We start from the raw sequence: 21,476 nt of genomic DNA, 5'->3' as shown, positions 1-21,476 counted from the left end.
AGATGAGGAAAAATTTCTTCTCTCAGAGAGTTGTGAATCTTTGGAAGTCTCTGCCCCAGAGGGCTACGGATGCTCAGTGGTTGAGTATATTCAAGATTGAGATTGCTAGATTTTTGGACACTAAGGGAATCAAGGGATATGGATAAGACAGGAAAGTGGAGTTGAGGTGGAAGATCAGCCATAATCTTATTGAATGGCGGAGCAGGCTCGAGAGGACATATGGCCTACTCCTGCTCCTCTTTCTTTTGTTCTTATAAATCTCCTCATTGAAAAGGTACTCACGCTGTTAAGAAGCAGCCCTAACTTTCCGTGGAGAGTTCAATTGGCAATTAATGCACAAATGCAGCAATTTCATGAAACTAATGGGGAGATTGAGGGCGAGCAGCCGTTTTCAAGAGGCTAAAGGCGGAGATGTGCAAATCCTCCAGCAACTTGTTGTGATTTGCCATTCATAGGCTCTCTTTTCCTCCCCACTAGTTGCTGGTAGATTTACACGTTAATAACGCGAGCACCATTAAACTCGACGTTATTTTGGCAGTAAAATCTGAGCCATTAAGATTTAAGATAATGATTGAGAGCTATAGGCCTAGAAATTCAGCCACATTTTACAGATGCTAAACGGCCTCCTAGCCTCCAAAATGGCGGGCTGGAAACGTGTGCTCATTATGAGCCGGTAGTGCACCACCCGCTATATTGGTAAAGACCAAAAATTCTGCATGTAGCATCCATGCCTGAAACAGGCATTAGGTAGTTTACACATGCAAGTAAGGAGTCTAACTCCTGTTTGAGGTACCCTCTGAAAGATTAGTTTGCCTTGATGCAGGCGGCATTGGCTGCACTCAGGAAAATTAGATCTACATGCGGCTTAACAAACGGTACTTAAAGGGACCGCTTGTTAGACCGCAGCCAACAAGGTAAGATTTTAAAATATACTTTCTTGAATTTGGAGCCTGCTACTGCCAACTCCACATTCAAAGGGCGCAGGCTGCTGCCAGCCATTGCTCCTCCCCCCGAGCACAACTGCAACCCCCACCCAATCTCCACCACTACCTCCCGACCTGGACGCTCATCGCTACCTCCCAATCGTCTCCCTTCCCCACCCGTTTGCACCTCTTCCCCACCCATTACCCCCCTTCCCAGTCGCTCCCCTTCCTGGTTGTCCACTTTCCTGGTCCTCTTTCATTACTTACATGAAGGCCACTGCTGGCATCGAAGCATCTTGATCTTCCATTCCACTTCCATTAGTATCCGCAGCTCTCTGGCTCAGTGGTAGTGAGGTCCAAGGCCCAATTTCGCGTCCGCCTCTGGCCTTACCATTCAGGCATAGATATTGTTCCCTGCACATCCCACCCTGCCGCACACCCAAATATGGTCGCAACTTAATTTCTAGGCCACTGATAGTACAAAGACCAAAGTAATAGATTGGAAAAAAAAGCCAACCACGCGGGAATGAGGATTTAGGTAAGGAAGGTAAACTGGAGAAAAATATTGACAGACAACAAGGTAGAACAACAGTGGGAAATATTTAAAGGCAAGATCAATAGAGTCAGGAGAAATATATTCCACTAATAAATAAGAACAAACTAGCCATGAATGAGATGCCATTGGTAAATGAAGAGGTGAGGATAAATTGAATCTAAATAAAAAGGCATTCGCAAAGTACATAAACAATAAAGGAGAGGACGACAAAGGGAATATGATGAGTTTAGCAAAGAGGTTAAAAAGCCAATTAGGAAGGGACAGAGGAAATACAAAATGAAAATATCAAAGAATATAAAAAGAAATAGCAAGATATTTTCTAGGCACATCAGTAACAAAAGAATAATTAGTGTAGGGATAGGGCTAACAAGGGATTAACAAGATAAACTTGCAGGAGATGATTCAGGGGCCAGGTAGAAATATGGACTCAAAGATGGCTACAAAACAGAAAACAGACGGTTGGAGTTAAGGGAAGTTTTTCGGACTTGCATAAAATGGGAAGTGGTGTCCTGCAGGGATACATGCTGGGACCACTGTTGTTCACTGTATACATAAATGATTTGGACAGGAATTGGAGGCATGGGCCCCGATTTTCAAATCAAATTACGGATGCATTGGGGGTGGGGGTGCTGCGAAATTCGGGAAAATCCCGAGCGGATGAGGAAGCTGTCCCAAACCCGCCAACTTCCGGTTTTCCCATAGATGTGCCTGTGTGCGCGCGCTTCCTGAATGCGGAAGTCCTGCCGGTGTTAAAGAACCAAATGTACCTCATTGAGGTACTTTATTTCTGACATAGTAGATAGTTAAAATGATTTTAAACTTACCTGGGCGGCTTTCCCACGGCTTCTGAGGCATGAAGGGCCAGATCAAGCAAAAATAAACAAAATAAATTAAATAAAAAACACCATTCCACCTATGTCACCTGCACCCCTTCCCGCTCCTATGTCCCCCTATCTGATGCCCGCTCTCCCCCCCCCAGTGTCTCCCTCTTCGATGTCCCTCGATGCCTCCCTCTCCAATCTCCCCCCCCCCCCCCCCCCCACCCCGATCTCCCATCTTCTCTCCCGATCTCCCCCTCTCACTCCCTGATCTCCCCCTCTCACTCCCTGATCTTCGCCTCTTCTCCCCGATCTCCCCCTCTTCCCCCCCCCCCCCCCCCCCCCCCCGATCACCCCCTCTCCCCCCCACCGATCTTCAGCGCCCTCCACTCTCTGTTCCAGTGCCGGATATCCTCTCTCTCTCTCTTTACCCCCCCCTCCCCCCCTACCCTTGGCGTTGCAGCCAGGCTGTCAATCAGGCTGGCTGCCGGGTACGAAACCTGGAAACAACTTTAATCACCATCAATGACATCGCGATCGTGTCGGAAAAGGTAAGTTTTTTTAATTTGGGTTTGCCACGCGCACCTTCAACCCCCCCTCGCCATCATGCCACCATTTCAAAATTGAGCCCACGGTGTCAAAATTTGCTGATGTTACCAAATTGGTGGGTATTGCTAATCATGTAGAAGACTGCATCAAAATACAGGAAGGCATAAACAGGTTTGCAGAGTGGGTGGATAAATAGAAAATGAAATTCAATATAGCAAAGTGTGAGGTAGTTAACTTTGATAGGAGGAATGTGGAGGCCACTTATTTTTTGGAAGGTAAGAAACTAAATGGGATAGAAAATCAAAGAGATCTAGGTTGTTGTTTTCATATATCTTCACACTCTTCCCGTGTGAAACAGTGGACGCATTTGCAGGCTGACAGGCTGCGATGTAAACGCTCATTCCAAAGTCATAACCATCTTCATACCTTGGCTAGACTACACTTGGAGTACTGTGTGCAGTCCTGGTCTCCATACTACAAAAGGATATTGAAGCACTGAAGAAAGTGTAGAAATAATTCACAAGGATTTTACCAGAATTGAAAGGGTGCAACTATCAGGATAATTGAGTAGGCAGGGGCTCTTTTCTCGAGAAAAAAAGACTAAGGGGAGACCTAATAGAGGGCATAAAATTATGAAGGGATTTGATAGGATGATAATGGAGAGGCTATTTCCACTTGTGGGTGAGTCTAAATCAAGGGGGCATAAATAAAAGATAGCCAGTAACAGATCGAATAAAGAATTTAAGAGGAATTTCTTTATGCAGAATGGTGAGAATATGGAACTTGCTGCCACGTGGAGTGGTTGAAGCAGATAGCGATGATGCATTTCAGGGGCAGCTTGATGCATACATGAGGGAGAAGGGATTAGAGAGATACTGGGGCAGGGTGGAACGAAGTCATTCAAGTGGAAAGCAGGCTTGTGCGGAGTAATACCGGCATAGTCCAAATGGCCTGTTTCAGTACCGTAGATTCTATGTAATTCTATATAGGATGAGTTGACAGGCTTTGAATGTCCACAAACTTTACCTGAAAACACCAGCTTTGACTGAAGTGATTGATATTCTCACCTGTGCAACTAAAATGATTCTGCATGCTATCTTTCAGCAGTTTCAGTCACAAAAATATTTTGCACTCCATCCTTCTGTCAAGTAGCCCTTACTATGGGGTTCACTGTGGGAATTCCCATATATTCCTCATAGTGGAGGCAGAACAGAAGGTGGAAAGGTTTAAACTAATTTGTCAGGGGAAAGGGTCATCAGGATGAAGCATTAGAGAGGAGATACAAGATGCGCAGAGGAGTGGGAGAGACAAACAGCATTAGAATAAAGAGTAGTTCAGAAATAAGAGAGATCAGACAGAGGAGAAATGCGTGGCAGACTAGGATGAGTTTGGAGTGCATGTGCGTGAATGCACGGAGCATGGTAAATTAGGTTGGTGAGCTGCAGGTGTCGAAACTTAACACTACACAAATGCATTAACACCCAAACAAAGTAGTACAAAGAGAAACTTTATTGAACCCCAACTTGTATACAAGTGGAAGAGCACCTCAAACAATGGTTGAGGGTACAACTTCGCCGAGTCAATGAAACAGCTCATGTTTATACAATTCAGTAGACAACGCCCACCTGTTACAGAATATGGGCGTATTGGCTCAGGTAGTTGGTCAATCAAGTAGTGAGCCTGCCCCCGAACATCCATAGCCATCTTGTTACCTTGCACGTAGGCCTGAGCAGATGTCAGTTATCTCTTTTCTCTACATTCCTGTTCCTCGTTATCAGTAAGGCTGGAGCCAGTCTCAAGGCTACATGGCCGTTCACTAACTCTATTCTTATTATATTCTGTAGGCAGCTACATCCTTATCTCAAGGGAGGCCAGGCTGTGCTAGGCTTAATTATCAACATACCAAGGTTCATACGTAATTACACAATTATGCTTCTATGTGTGCTGTAGCTAAACCTATTATGTGAGTTAAGTGAGTTAATAAAGAGTTAATATGGTCAAGTATCCCTTCATGCACTTCCACACAGGCTCAAGTAGCCACATGGGATTATGATATATTGGCAATAACGGAGACATGACTCAAACAAGGGGAAGATTGGGCACTTAATATTTCTGGCTACAGTGTATTCAGGAAAGATAAAAAGGAAAAAAAGGAGGGTTGGCAGTATTGATCAAAGATAGCTACAGTACTAGAAATGGATGATGTACTTGAGAGTTCAAAGACAGAATCTATGGTTAGAATTAAGGAACAATGGAGGAGCTGTAGTGCATACTGTGGGCCACCAAATAGTGGGAAGGAGCTAGAGAAGCAAATTTGCAGGCAAATCACAGATAGATGCAAGAACTCTAGAGTAGTTATAATGGGGGACTTCAATTATCCTAATATAGACTGGAAAAATAACAGTGTAAAGAGGGAGGAATTCCTGAAATGTGTAGAAGAGAACTTTCTTGATCAGTATATTTCCAGCCCAACGTGGAAGGAAGCAGCGCTGGATCTAGTTCTAGGGAACAAAGGGGGACAAGTGGAGCATGTTTCAGTGGGGGAGCATTTGGCAAACAGTGATCACAATATCATTAGGTTTAGAATAATTATGGAAAAGGATAAGGAAAAGTCAAATGTGAATATACTCAACTGGAGGAGGGCTAATTTCAGAGAGTTGAAAAGGGATCTGGCCCAGGTGGATTGGAATCAAAGATTGGCAGGTAAAGCAGCAAGTGAGTAATGGGAGGCCTTCAAAGAGGAAATTGTTCTGGTACGGACTAAACACAACATAGAAATAGTAGGATAAGACAGGTTAATGCGTGGCTGGAGCAATGGTGCAGGAGGGAGGGCTTCAGATTCCTGGGGCATTGGGATCAGTTCTGGGGTAGGAGGGACCTGTTTAAGATGGATGGATTGCACCTCAACAGAGCTGGGACCAATGTCCTCGCGGGCAAGGTTAATTAGTGCTGTGGGTCAGGGTTTAAACTAATTTGGCAGGGGGATGGGCATCAGGATGAAACATTAGAGAGGAGAAACAAAGTGCACAGAGGATTGGGAGGGACCAACAGCACTACTACAACAACAACTTGCATTTATATAGTGCCTTTAACGTAGTAAAACATCCCAAGGCACTTTACAGGAGCGTTGTTGAACAATATTTGACTCCGAGATACATAAGGAGATATTAGGACAGGTGACCAAAAGCTTGGTCAAAGGAGCATCTTAAAGGAGGAGAGAGAGGCAGAGAGGTTTAGGGAGGGAATTCCAGAGCTTAGAGCCTAGACAACTGAAGGCATAGCTGCCATTGGTGGAGCAATTAAAATCAGGGATGCGCATGAGGAGCGCAGAGATCTCAGAGCTTTGTAGGGCTGGAGGAGGTTACAGAGATAGGGAGGGGCGAGGCCATGGAGGGATTTGGAAACAAGGATGAAAATTTGAAAAACAAGGCATTCCCGGACCAGGAGCCAACGTAGGTCAGCAAGCACAGGGGTGATGGGAGAATGGGACTTGGTGCGAGTTAGGATACGGGCAGCAGAGTTTTAGATGAGCTCAAGTTGGTGGAAGATGGGAGCTAGGAGGGCATTGGAATAGTCGAGTCTAGAGGTAACAAAGGCATTGATGAAGGTTTCAGCAGCAGATGGGTTGAGGCAGGGGCGGAGATGGGTGATGTTATGCAGTTGGATGTAGGCAGTCTCGGTGATAGAGCGGATATGTGGTTGGAAGCTCATCTCAGGGTCAAGTAGGACACCAAGGTTGCGAATGGTCTGGTTCAGCCTCAGTGACCACGATGTTAAGGGGAACTGATAGGGTAGATAGAGAGGAACTATTTCTGCTGGTTGGGGAGTTTAGGACTTGGGACATAGCCTAAAAATTAGAGCCAGGACTTTCAGGAGAAAAGTTAGGAAACAGTTCTATGCACAAAGATGGTAAAAGTTTGGAACTCTCTTCTCCAAACGGCAGTTGATGCTAGCTCATTTATTAATTTTAAATCTGAGACTGATAGATTTTTGTTAACCAATAGTATTAAGGGATATGGGGCTAAGGCGGGTATATGGGGTTAGGTCACAGATCAGCCATGATCTCATTGAATGGTAGAACAGGTTTGAAGGGCTAAATGGCCTACTCGTGTTCCTATGTTCCAGGGAGAGAGATGGAGTCGGTGGATGGGAACTTACTTTGCGGCAGGGACCAAAGACAGTGGCTTCGGTCTCCAGTATTTAGTAGAGTATTCACTAGAGTAAAGAAGAGTTCAGAAATAGGAGGGATCAGACAGGAGGCAAATGTGAGGCAGACTAAGATGAGTTTGGAGTGCATGTGTGTAAATGCACGTAGCGTGGTAAATAATGTTGGTGAGCTGCAGGCTTAAGTCGCCAAATCGGACTATGATATAGTGGCAATAACAGAGATCTGGCTCAAAGAATGGGAGGATTAGGTACTTAATATTCTTGGCTATAAGGTATTCAGGGAAGATAGGGAAGGAAAGAAAGTAGGTATGGTGATAGTATTGATCAAAGAAACTATTAAAGCACTGAAAAGGCTGAGGGGCCAAAGACAGAATCTATTTGGTTAGAATTAAGGAATAATAGAGGAGCTATTACACTACTGGGTGTATACTATAGGACACCAAATTGTGGGAAGGAGATAGAGGAGCAAATTTGCAGGCAAATTACAGAAAGGTGCAAGAACTATAGAGTAATGATGATGGGGGACTTCAATTATAACAATATAGACTGGGACAGTAATAGTGTAATGGGCAAAGAGGGGGAGGAATTCCTGAAATGTGTTCAAGAGAACATTCTGGAACAGTGTGTTTCCAGCTCAACCAGGAAGGAAACAATGCTGGATCCAATTCTGGGGATTGAAGTACTGCAGGTGGAGCATATTTCAGTGGGGGGAGTATTTGGGGAACAGTGATCATAACATCATTAGGTTTAGAATAATTATGGAAAAGGACAAGGAACAATCAAATGTGAAAATACTTAACTGGAGGAGGGCTAATTTCAGTGAGTTAAAATGGGATTTTTTTCCAGGTGGATTGGAATCAAAAATTGGTAGGCAAAACAGTAATTAAACAATTGGAGACCTTCAAAGGGGGAAATGGTTCGGGTACAGAGTGGACACATTCCTACAAGGGGAAAAGGAAGGGCATCCAATGCGAGAGCTCCCTGGATTGAATAAAGATATAGAGGTTAAAATGATTTGGAAAAAGGAGGCTTATGACTAATATAAGGTTCATAATACAGTAGAGAACCAAACTGAATACAGAAAGTCCAGAGGAAGTCAAAAAAAGGGAATAAGACGGACAAAGAGAGAGTATGAGAATAGATTAGCGGCTAACATAAAAAGGAACCCTAAAGTTTTTTATAAACATATAAATAGTAAAAGGGTAGCCAAAGGAAGGGTGGGACTGATTAGGGACAAAAAAGATATTGTTGTGGCGGCAGAGGGCATGGCTAAGGTACGAAATGAATACTTTGTCTTCGCTAAAGAAGAGGACGCTGCCATTGTAGCAGTAAAGGAGGAGGTAGTAGCAATATTGGATAGGATAAAAATGGATAAAGAGAAGGTACTTAAAAAATTGGGAGTTCTCAAAATAGAAAAGTCACCTGGGATACATCGTAGGTTACTGTGGGAAGTAAGAGTGGAAATTGCAGAGGCTCCGGCCACAACTTTCCAATACGGTGCCAGAGGACTGGAGGATTGAAAATGTTACTCCCCTGTTCAAAAAAGGGGAGAGGGATAAACTGGGCAACTACAGGCCAGTCAGCCTAACATTGGTGGTGGGGAAACTTTTAGAGACAATGGGCATAATTTTAGCCCAGAGCCAGGAAGTCGGTGGGGGGGGGGAGAATTTTGCAATTTTTACTGCCTCCCCGCCCCCAACCTACCAGTTTTTCCAGGCTAAAATCAAGCCCAATAATCTGGGACAAAGTTAATTGGCACTAGGAAAGGTATGGAGTAATAAATGAATGTCAGCACGGATTTGTTAAAGGAAAATCGTTTTTGGCTAACTTAATTGAGTTCTTTGATGAAGTAACGGAGAGGGTTGAGGAGCACAGTTTATGTTGTGTATATGGACTTTCAAAAGGCATTTGATAAGGTACCACATAATAGACTTGTTAGCAAAATTGAAGCTAGTGGAATTAAAGGGACAGTGACTGGCTAAGAAATAGAAAGCAGAGAGTAGTGGTGAATGGTTGTTTTTCAGACTCGAGGGAAGTATCCAGTGGTGTTCCCCAGGGGTCGGTATTAGGACCGCTGCTCTTTTTGATATATATCAATGACCTGGACTTGGGCATAATATGTACACAAATCTTTGAAGATGGCAGGATACGTTGAGAAGGCTGTTAAAAAAGCATGTGGGATCCTGGGCTTTATTAATAGAGGCATAGAGCACAAAATTGAGGAAGTTATGCTGAACCTTTATAAATCACTGGTTGGTTCTCAGCTGGAGTATTATGTTCAATTCTGAGCGCTACACTTTTGGAAGGCTGTCATAGCCTTAGGGAGGGAACTGAAGAGATTTACTAGAATGGCACCAGGGATGAGGAATTCAGTTAAGTGGAGAGACTGGAGAAGCTGGGATTGTTCTCCATAAATCAGAGAAGTTTAAAGGGAGATTTAGTAGAGGTATTCAAAATCATGAAAGGCCTTGATAGAGTAAATGAGGAGGAACTGTTTCCAGTGGCAGAAGGGTCGGTAACCAGAGGACACAGATTTAAGGTGATTGGTAAATGAGCCAGAGGTGACATGAGGAAACATGTTTTACGCAGCGAGTTGTTATGATCTGGAATGCACTGTCTAAAAGGGTGGCTGAAGCAGATTCAATAGTAACTTTCAAGAGGGAATTGGATAAATACTTGAAAGGAAAAGAATTACAGGGCTTTGCGGAAAGAGCAGCGGGATGGGACTAATTGGATAGCTCTTTCATAGCGTTGGCACAGGCACAATGGGCCGAATGGCCTCTTCTGCTGTACCTTCTATGATACTATGATAATAAATGTCAAGTTCATAATTCAGCAGAGAACCATGCTGAATACAAAAAGTATAGGGGAGAACTAAAAAAGGAAGTAAGAGGGGCATAGAGTCTCTATGAGAATAGATTAGCGGGTAACATAAAAGGGAATCCGAAAGTTTTATCTGCACACAATCAGTAAAAGGGTAGTCAAAGGAAGGGTGGGGCTGCTTAGGGACCAAAAAGGAGATCGTGTTGTGGAGGCAGAGGGCATGGCTGGGGTATTAAATGAGTATTTTGCATCTGCTTTCACGAAAGAAGAGGATGCTGCCAATGTCACAGTAAAGGAGGAGGTAGTAGAGATTTGGATAGGATAAAAATAGATAAAGAGGAGGTACTTAAAAGGTTGGCAGCGCTCAAAGTAGAAAAATCACCCGGTCCAGATGGGATGCATCCTAAGTTCCTGAGGGAAGTAAGGGTGGAAATTGCAGAGACTCTGGGCACAATGTCCCACTCTTCTTTTGATATGGGAATGGTACTAGATAACTGTAAGATTGCAAATTTCACAACCCTGTTCAAAAAAGGGGAGAGGGATGAACCCTGCAACTGCAAGCGAGTCAGCCTAACGTCGGTGCTGGGGAAACATTTAGACACAACAATCCTGGACAAAATTAATTGACTTGAAAAAATATGGGTTAATAAATGAAAGTTTGCATGGATTTGTTAAAGGCACAGTAACGGAGAGGGTTGATGGGGGTAGTGCGGTTGATGCTGTGTATGTGGACTTTCAGAAGGCGTTTGATAATATACCACATGACAGACTTATTAGCAAAATTGAAGCCCATGGGTTTAAAGGGGCAGTGCCTGCTTAGATACGAAATTGTCTAGGGGTCAGAAAGCAGAGAGTAGTGGTGAACGGTTGTTTTTCAGATGGGAGGGATGTGTGCAGTGGTGTTCCCCAGGGGTCAGTGGTGGGACCAGTTCTCTCTTTGATACATATCAATAATCTGGACTTGGGCATACAGGGCCCAATTTCAAAGTTTGCAGATGACTCGAAATTCGGAAATATAGTAAACAGCGAGAAGGATAGTAACAAACTTCAGGACGACATAGATTGGTGAAATGGGCAGACACACGGCAGATGAAATTTAATGCAGAGAAGTCTAAAGTGATGCATTTTGGAAGGAAGAATGAGGAGAGGCAATATAAATTAAATGTTGCAATTTTAAAAGGGGGTGCAGGAACAAAGAGTTTGGGTGTACGTACACAAGTCAAGAAAGCTGTTAAAAAGGCACACGGGACCCTTGGTTTTAAAAGTAGAGGCATAGAGTACAAAAGCAAGGAAGTTGTGCTAAGCCTCTATAAAACACTGGTTAGGCCCCAGCAGGAGTATTGTGGCCAAATCTGGGCACCACACTTTAGGAAGGATGTCTAGACCTTAGAGAGGGTGCAGAGGAGATATGCTTGAATGGTACCAGGGATGAAAGACTTCAGTTACGGCAGGAGACTAGAGAAACTGGTAGTTGTTCTCCTTAGAGCAGAGAAGTTTAAGGGGAGATTTGATAGACGTGTTCAAAATCATGAAGGGTTTTGATAGAGTAAATAAGGAGAAACTATTTCCGGTGGCAGAAGGGTTGGTAAGCAGAGGACACAGATTTAAGATAATTGGCAAAAGAACCAGAGGCGACATGAGGAAAAAAATTTTTAAGCAGCGAGTTGTCATGATCTGGAATGCACTGCTTGAAAGGATGGTAGATGCAGTTTCAATAATAACTTTCAAAAGGTAATTGGATAAATACTTGAAGTGAAAACATTTGCAAGGCTATGGAGAAAGAGCAGCAGAGTGGGACGAATTGGATAGCTCTTTCAAAAAGACGGCATAGGCACGATGGGCTGAATGGCCTCCTTCTATGCTGCATCATTCTATGATTCTAAGAGGAAATGACAGAAAATCACAGGATAAAGCAAAACCAAAGGAGATGACAACCTCCTATGTTGTGGCTTTATCCAACACCTTTCCACTCGAGTCCACAGACCACCCCACTCCCTCGAAGAAGAGGTCTTCTTAAGGAGGCTACAATTTGTATGGAGGCATAGAAGAACTATATTGTATTGCAAATATTCTCTCAAACACAAAAAATAAAAAACTTCAGGACACTGGGCTTCATATCACAAAGTAGTTTTAGTGTGCATTTCTGTTTACAGCTATTACCTCTTATTACTACAGTACCTACTTCTTGTGCCTCTGTGCCTTTCTTAAACCTGTCCTGGTGCTATGCTGAGGTGACAACAGAGGGCTCTCTGGTGTTTGGCTGTTCAGTGGTATCATGAGTCTCTTGGGTCAGAAGTGGCTCTCATATAAGGGCTTGAGTCACGGGGGGACTCTTTGTATTACCAGCGCAGGTCCTGTATCCCAGCACATACGTGAACAGGCATCTGAGGGGGTGTTCGAGAAAGTTCATATGAAGTGTCACTAGGGCGAGGATAGCATCATAAAACCAGATTCTAGCTGTGCCACTTAAGCTAGGTCATGGATCTGATTGCCCACGGATCAGCAGGAGGGTCAACTTCATGATATTGGTTAGATGCTGCAGACTGAGAGATGTTGTCCAGAAGCTCTCAGAAGCCACTTTGCATAGTTCTCTCCAAACGGCTCCCCAAGGCCTGAAAGCCAGTGGTCAAACCATGCTCTGGAGATCTCTAACAAGAAAAATAGATACAGATGATATTGGCACCCTGACTGGCATTGGACTACCACTGCCACCTGTCTTAGGTCCTCATTTCCTTCAGTGTGTGTGATGATCTTCAAGCATCCCCTTTCTTAGACCCCAGAGCGGTCTTGAAACCCGGAAATGCGTGTAACCCGTAGGTCCTGTCAAATTTAACGGCAGGGACTTATTTACATTTTTTGTCTCTGTTCCCGGCCAGCAGCCAGCCAACCAGATTGAGAGGCTGGCTGGCTGCCATGCGGGAAGGCCTGTGGCACTAGGCCACAGCTGGAGGGAGGGAGAGTGGCGAAAGGCCTTGGGGAGATCGGCAAGGCCTTGGGGAGAGTCGGAAAGGCTGGGGGGAGATTGGAAAGGTCTTGAGGAGATCGGAAAGACTAGGGGAAGATCAGAAATGCCGGGGGAGAGTCGGAGATTGGAGGTCTTAGAGAGATCGTAGGTCGGGGCAAATTGGAGGCCCGGCGGTGGATCGGAGATCAGCTGGAGATTGGAGGCCAGAGGGAGATGGGGGGATGGGATCGGTGGTCGAATGTAATCGGAGACTGGGGGGAGATCGGAGATCGGGGGGGTGGGATTGGTGGTCGGGTAGAATTGGAGGCCGGGGGGAGATTGGGGGGTGGGACCAGAGGTCGGGGGGATCGGAGATCGGGTGGAGATTGGAGGACGTGGGGAGATCGGGGGATGGGATCGGAGGTTGAGTGTAATCGGAGCCTGGGGGATCGGGAGCCAGGAGGAGATCGGGAGGTGGGATTGGTGTTCGGGTAGAATCGAAGGCCGGTGGGGGATCGGTGCTCGGGTGGAATCGGAGGCCGGGTGGAGATTGGAGGCCAGGGATAGATTGACGATCATGGGTGGGATCGGTGGTCATAGAAGTTTACAACATGGAAACAGGCCCTTCGGCCCAACATGTCCATGTCGCCCAGTTTATACCACTAAGCTAGTCCCAATTTCCTGCACTTGGCCCGTATCCCTCTATACCCATCTTACCCATGTAACTGTCCAAATGCTTTTTAAAAGACAAAATTGTACCCGCCTCTACTACTGCCTCTGGCAGCTCGTTCCAGACACCCACCACCCTTTGAGTGAAAAAATTGCCCCTCTGGACCCTTTTGTATCTCTCCCCTCTCACCTTAAATCTATGCCCCCTCGTTATAGACTCCCCTACCTTTGGGAAAAGATTTTGACTATCTACCTTATCCATGCCCCTCATTATTTTATAGACTTCGACAAGATCACCCCTTAACCTCCTACTCTCCAGGGAAAAAAGTCTCAGTCTATCTAACCTCTCCCTATAAGTCAAACCATCAAGTCCCGGCAGCATCCTAGTAAATCTTTTCTGCACTCTTTCTAGTTTAATAATATCCTTTCTATAATAGGGTGACCAGAACTGTACACAGTATTCCAAGTGTGGCCTAACTAATGTCTTGTACAACTTCAACAAGACATCCCAACTCCTGTATTCAATGTTCTGACCAATGAAACCAAGCATGCTGAATGCCTTCTTCACCACCCTATCCACCTGTGACTCCACTTTCAAGGAGCTATGAACCTGTACTCCTAGATCTCTTTGTTCTATAACTCTCCCCAACGCCCTACCATTAACGGAGTAGGTCCTGGCCCGATTCGATCTACCAAAATGCATCACCTCACATTTATCTAAATTAAACTCCATCTGCCATTCATCGGCCCACTGGCCCAATTTATCAAGATCCCGTTGGAATCCTAGTTAACCTTCTTCACTGTCCACAATGCCACCAATCTTGGTGTCATCTGCAAACTTACTAACCATGCCTCCTAAATTCTCATCCAAATCATTAATATAAATAACAAATAACAGCGGACCCAGCACCGATCCCTGAGGCACACCGCTGATCACAGGCCTCCAGTTTGAAAAACAACCCTCTGCAACCACCCTCTGTCTTCTGTCGTCAATCCAATTTTGTATCCAATTGGCTACCTCACCTTGGATCCCGTGAGATTTAACCTTATGTAACAACCTACCATGCGGTACCTTGTCAAAGGCTTTGCTGAAGTCCATGTAGACCACGTCTACTGCACAGCCCTCATCTATCTTCTTGGTTACCCCTTCAAAAAACTCAATGAAATTCGTGAGACATGATTTTCCACTCACAAAACCATGCTGACTGTTCCTAATCAGTCCCTGCCTCTCCAAATGCCGGTAGATCCTGTCTCTCAGAATACCCTCCAATAACTTACCCACAACAGATGTCAGGCTCACCGGTCTGTAGTTCCCAGGCTTTTCCCTGCCGCCCTTCTTAAACAAAGGCACAACATTTGCTACCCTCCAATCTTCAGGCACCTCACCTGTAGCTGTTGATGATTCAAATATCTCTGCTAGGGAACCCGCAATTTCCTCCCTGACCTCCCATAATGTCCTGGGATACATTTCATCAGGTCCCGGAGATTTATCTACCTTGATGCGCGTTAAGACTTCCAGCACCTCCCTCTCTGTAATATGTACACTCCTCAAGACATCACTATTTATTTCCCCAAGTTCCCTAACATCCATGCCTTTCTCAACCGTAAATATCGATGTGAAATATTCATTTAGGATCTCACCCATCTCTTGTGGTTCCGCACATAGATGACCTTGTTGATCCTGAAGAGGCCCTACTCTCTCCCTAGTTACTCTTTTGCCCTTTATGTATTTGTAGAAGCTCTTTGGATTCTCCTTTGCCTTATCTGCCAAAGCAATCTCATGTCCCCTTTTTGCCCTCCTGATTTCTCTCTTAACTCTACTCCGGCAATCTCTATACTCTTCAAGGTATCCACTTGATCCCAGCTGTCTATGCATGTCATATGCCTCCTTCTTCTTTTTGACTAGGGCCTCAATCTCCCGAGTCATCCAAGGTTCCCTACTTCTACCAGCCTTGCCCTTCACTTTATAAGGAATGTGCTTACCCTGAACCCTGGTTAACACACTTTTGAAAGCCTCCCACTTACCAGACGTCCCTTTGCCTGCCAACAGACTCTCCCAATCAACTTCTGAAAGTTCCTGTCTAATACCATCAAAATTGGCCTTTCCCCAATTTAGAATTTTAACTTTTGGGCCAGACCTATCCTTCTCCATAGCTATCTTAAAACTAATGGAATTATGATCACTGGTCCCAAAGTGATCCCTCACTAACACTTCTGTCACCTGCCCTTCCTTATTTCCCAAGAGGAGGTCAAGTTTTGCCCCCTCTCTAGTCGGGCCATCCACATACTGAATGAGAAATTCCTCCTGAATACACTCAACAAATTTCTCTCCATCCAAGCCCCTAATGCTATGGCTGTCCCAGTCAATGTTAGGAAAGTTAAAGTCCCCTACTATTACCACCCTATTTTTCTTGCAGCTGTCTGTAATCTCCTTACATATTTGCTCCTCAATTTCCCGTTGACTATTTGGGGGTCTGTCGGACAATCCTATCAAAGTGATCTCTCCCTTCTTATTTTTCAGTTCTACCCATATAGACTCAGTGGGCGAACCCTCGAATATATCCCCTCTCACTACTGCCGTGATGTTCTCCCTAATCAAGAACGCAACTCCCCCTCCTCTCTTACCTCCTGCTCTATCTTTCCTATAGCATCTGTACCCTGGAACATTGAGCTGCCAGTCCTGCCCCTCCCTTAGCCATGCTTCAGTAATAGCTATAACATCCCAGTCCCATGTACCCATCCATGCCCTGAGTTCATCTGCCTTGCCCATCAGACTTCTTACATTGAAATAAATGCAGTTTAATCTAGACTTCACTTGGTCTTTGCCCTGCTTTCTCAGACCATCTGTCCGGTCATGTTTTGTACACTCTCCCTTACTGCCTTTTGTTTCTGTCACCACTTTACTTCCCACTGACTTCCTGCATCGGTTCCAATCCCCCTGCCACATTAGTTTAAACCCTCCCCAACAGCACTAGCAAACACTCCCCCCAGGACATTGGTTCCAGTCCTGCCCAGATGCAGACTGTCCAATTTGTACTGGTCCCACCTCCCCCAGAACCGGTTCCAATGGCCCAGGAATTTGAATCCCTCCCTCTTGCACCATCTCTCAAGCCACGTATTCATCCTAGCTGGCCTGTCATTCCTACTCTGACTAGCCCGTGGCACTGGTCGCAATCCTGAGATTACTACCTTTGAGGGCCTACTTTTTAGTTTAACTCCTAACTCCCTAAATTCAGCTTGTAGGACCTCATCCCGTTTTTTACCTATATCGTTGGTACCTATATGCACCACAACAACTGGCTGTTCACCCTCCCCCTCCAGAATGTCCTGCAGCCGCTCCGAGACATCCCTGACCCTTGCACCAGGGAGGCAACATACCATCCTGGAGTCTCGGTTGCGTCCGCAGAAACACCTGTCAATCCTTACAATCGAGTCCCCTATCACTATAGCTCTGCCACTCTTTTTCCTGCCCTCCTGTGCAGCAGAGCCAGCCACGGTGCCATGAACCTGGCCGCTGTCACCTTCCCCTGGTGAGCCATCTCCCCCAACAGCATCCAAAACGGTGTACCTGTTTGAGAGGGGGGTGACCACAGGGGACCCCTGCACTACCTTCCTGCACCTCTTACTCTGCCTGGTGGTCACCCATTCACTTCCTGCCTGTACACCCTTTACCTGCGGTGTGACCAACTCGCTAAACGTGCTATCCACGAGTTTCTCCGAATCGCGGATGCTCCACAGTGAATCCACCCGCAGCTCCAGCTCCGAGATACGATTGGTTAGTAGCTGCAGGTGGAGACACTTCCTGCACACATGGTCGGCAGGGACACTGGTAGTGTCCATGACTTCCCACATCTTGCAGGAGGGGCATATCACGGGTGCAAGGTCTGCTGCCATGACTTGCCTTAACTTAGTTACCCCTTTTAAATTGCGTTGAAATTAGAAAATGTTAACTATACTAGGGACCTAGGTTCACTAAAAAAAACACTACCTGCGATAAAACCTGCAGACCTTCCCTTTCTTCTTACTTTACTTACAGTAAAATGGTAGAAATACTCACCTGAACCTACTCACCAATCAGCTACCTCCCCTGTGCCGCGTCACTTTCTGACTGGTGACGTCACCCCAAACTCTGCCGCTGGTCTCAGAGTCTCGCTTTCTCCGCGCTGTTTATATCCCCGCTCTGGTCTCGCACTTTCCCGCCACTCACCGACTGAACTCTCGCTTTCTCCGCGCTGTTTATATCCCCGCTCTGGTCTCGCTCTTTCCCGCCGCTCACCAACTGAACTCTCGCTTTCTCCGCGCTGTTTATATCCCCGCTCTGGTCTCGCTCTTTCCCGCCGCTCACCGACACTGGTCGGGTGGAATTGGAGGCTGAGGGGAGATCGGAAGCCGGGGGGAGATTGGAGATCGGGAGGTGGGATTGGTGGTCGGTGGGGGGAGATCCGAGATTGGGGTTTGCGGGGGGTGGTGGGATTGGAGGCCGGGGGGAGATTGGAGTTCGGGAGTGGCAATCAGTGGTCAGGAGAGAATCAAAGATTGGATGGGATCAGAGGCTGGGGGGAGATCAGAGATTGGCGGAAGGGTGAGATTAGAGGTCGGGGGAGGGTCAGAGATCAGGTGGAGATTGGAGGCCGGGGGGAGATTGGGGGTAGAATGGAGGCCAGGGGGAAGATCAGAGGTTGGGGGGAGATCAGATCACCAGGTGGGTGGGGGGTGGCCGACCGCAAGGGGGGTCGGCAGATCGACGGGGATCAGTGGATCAAGGGGGGGTAGCGATTCAAAGGGAGGTTGGAGGAACTTAGAAGACTGAGAAGTGCTCTCATTGAAACGTATAAAATTCGTAGCGGGCTTGACAGGGTAGATGTGATGAGCTAGATTCTTTTACCCTCAATCTGGTTCAGCAACACTGAATCGAATACACCTTTAAAGTTCAACACAATTTTATTAGAGCAGAACTTGGTCTGCAGCATCGATCTGGACTCCTGATAGAGTCCCACCATGCTAGCAGAGCAAGACAAAGAACATACAGAAAATACACACGTTTATACAGATCAATAGGGGTTGGAACATTGCTGACATGAGGTTCAACACCAATCATAAGCCGGGCATAGGTTGGCCATGAGGGGTTACCTAACTGCAGGCCAATCATGGACAATACAGTTAGCTGATCACGCCGCAGTGAACAGACATAGATGGATGTCCCCTCATCTTCCAGCTTGGAATGTTTCCCCTAATCATCCCCATCCTTATCTGCTAACCTGGAATGTCTCTGGCCTCACTCAGCTCATTATTTTCTATTGATCAACCAGCTGTGCAGAAACACCCACACCAAACTCCCGACTCCCTAATGTTGCCATGCCAATGATGAGCATAAGCAGACCCCAACATCTAACGAGTTACTCACACCACTATTAGCCTTGAAGGGGCCCATTGTCCGAACCTAAGCAGCTTCTAATTAACCCTTGCTTGTCATTCTTACTACTTTTCTACTTTGCCACTTCGGCATTTGTACTTTACTTACTTTACTGGACACTGACCACGTATGGGGATACTGACCACGTAGGGATTCTCAGATGCTGAGGGGCTGTTTCCCCTGGCTGGAGAGGCTAGAACGAGATGTCATAGTCTCAAGATAAGGGGTCGGCCATTTAGGACCGAGATGAGGAAAAATTTCTTCAATCAAAAGAGTTGTGAATCTTTGGAATTCTCTACCTCAGAGGGCTGTGGATGCTCAGTCATTGAGTATATTCAGGATTGAGATTAATAGAGTTTTGGACACTAAGGGAATCAAGAGATATGGGGATAGGGCAGGAAAATGGAGTTTCAGCCATGATCTTATTGAATGGCGGAGCAAGCCGAATGGTCTATCCTGCTCCTATTTCTGTTGTTCTTCTAAATCTTCTCATTAAAAATGTACTTACGCTGTTAAGTAGCAGCTCTAATTTTTGTGGTGAGTTTAATTGGCAATTAATGCATAAATGCAGCAATTTCATGAAACTCGCGGGGAGGTTGAGGACAAGCTGCCGTTTTTGAGAGGCTAACGGCCGTATGGCCTCCTCTTGCTCCTATTTCTTATGTTCTTACCACTGGGGAGGGGTGGGCGATTGCGGCAGGTTAGCTTGGTGGGTTGGGGAGAAGCACTCCTGCTCCTCCTGGCCCACAAGCAGTGCTGGAAAGGTATCTGCCCGCTGGATCTGGCCTTTCTTGCCTCCCTTCCCGAGCCTTGGGAAACCCGACCTGCTGGTGTTAAATCTAAAAGCCTGCTAAAGTTTGAGGCACGCAGTCTGATTAAAATATTTAAATTACGGACCCACTTCTGGGAAACAGGTTAGTCGCCTGCCCCAAACCCGCCTCAGATAAAACTGGAAATAGGCGGGTTGGGATCGGGTTTCCAATTTTTGAATTTTTAAACCCCACCCCCACTCATCTCCCGCCTGCCCTGGGGGTTAAAATTCCCCCCTAATGTTTGGAATATACTTTAAATTCTTTGCATAGCTACAATTGGCGTTTTGCTCAATGAAGAAACAAATCTATAGTATAGGGGGAGCAGGCAAAGTGGATGTTACTTTTTGTTTTTTTCTAACCGTTTTTCGCAGAAGAGAGTTTAAAAATCAGCATAAGATTCAATCATAACAAGTCAGAAACACACGAAAAACCTCTTACCTCTGATTCAGAAGGTTGTGGGTACAAGTCCCACTCCAGAGACTCGAGCACAAAATCTCGGCCTGACACTCCAATGCAGTACTGAGGGAGTGCTTCACTGTGATGTTAAACCGAAGCCCAGTCTGGCTTCTCAGTGGACGTAAATGATCCCACGGTATTATTTTGAAGAGCCAGTGGAGTTCTCCCCAAAGTCCTGGCCAAAATTTATCCCTCAACCAACAACACTAAAAAAAAGATTATCTGGTCAATATCACATGACAACACTTCAAAAGTACTTTATTGGCTGTAAAGCGCTTTGGGACATGATATATGGAAATCTTTTTTTTATTTTTTTCTCTCTTTCTTCACCTCTCCCCCTGGTGATCTTATCCTGACCCTGCATACTCTGGAAGGTCAGCGCTGGAGGTTACTGGAGGATGTGATCCCAGTTTAACTGCTGGGAGCCGAGCCAGTACAATTTGGGGGCCGCAATATTTGGTGTTTTTATACGAAATAAACAGCATGAGAATTGAATTTATGTTAATAGTTACCTATTTCCCCCCACCCCCTTAGAACCCATGAAAATGGCTCTTATGGTGGAAGCCAAAGCTTGGAAAATGGTACTTTGTCGGTTCTTGAATGAACGGTACAAGGGAAAAATGACAGAGATAACAGCATTTATCACTGAACAAATGAAAAATTTGACCCGACCTATTCAGGATCTGGATGATGTTAGATTTGCCATGGAGTCTTTATCAGAAATACGAGATAATGAGATTCAGATGGATATGACTTTGGGACCCATTGAGGTATGTGACTTTCTCTTTCAGAGCATGTCTTCTAAACATTTTTTTTTTCCTACAGTTTTCAGGCTTTTGAAACCCAAACTTGACCTCATCTAAATAATGCTCCCTAATTTTACTTCATGTCTTCTACTATTTTGGTGGTGTCCTTCACTATGTGCCTTGGCTTGAAATAAGGCTTGTCAACAAACGCTTAAGAGGGCATTTTAACTCCTTCCACCTGGCTGAAAACGGGACTGAAGTTCCCTATGGACTCGTCGCACTGATACCACCCTGTGGCTATTTTAAAGCCAGATGGTTGTGGCATCTGCCTGACTCAGGCAGAAGCCTCATAAATATATGCAAATTGAGGTCCTACCGCAACAAAGCCATTTAACGGTCGACTAGGAGGCATTTAGGCATACTGTAGAAGCTGTTGGACCCCTTACGGCCATGTAAGGAAAGTTTTAAACTTATTTTTGTGGGAGCAGGAATGAGCAAGTGATGCTTCAGTTGTACAGTCTTGTTCAGACCCGATTTAGGGTACTGCATACTACGTTTAGTTTTGGGCACCGACTCGCAGGAAAGATATATTTGCCTTGG

The 21,476-nt window shown here is 45.6% G+C and overlaps 1 protein-coding gene across 1 annotated transcript in view; it reads left to right on the top strand.

Annotated features, from left to right (window-relative positions):
• Positions 1–21,476, top strand: part of LOC137322210 (dynein axonemal heavy chain 8-like) — a 1,468,904-nt gene that overhangs the window by 472,194 nt on the left and 975,234 nt on the right. The window contains exon 30 of the mRNA XM_067985326.1: positions 20,665–20,900. Within this exon, the coding sequence (XP_067841427.1) occupies positions 20,665–20,900 (236 nt within the window). The remainder of the gene's footprint in view (positions 1–20,664; positions 20,901–21,476) is intronic.

This window comes from Heptranchias perlo, chromosome 5, assembly GCF_035084215.1.
Source record: "Heptranchias perlo isolate sHepPer1 chromosome 5, sHepPer1.hap1, whole genome shotgun sequence".
NCBI classification, from domain to species: Eukaryota; Metazoa; Chordata; class Chondrichthyes; order Hexanchiformes; family Hexanchidae; genus Heptranchias; species Heptranchias perlo.
The sequence above is the reverse complement of the archived record's forward strand: the minus strand, read 5'-3'. Positions and strand labels throughout refer to the sequence as shown.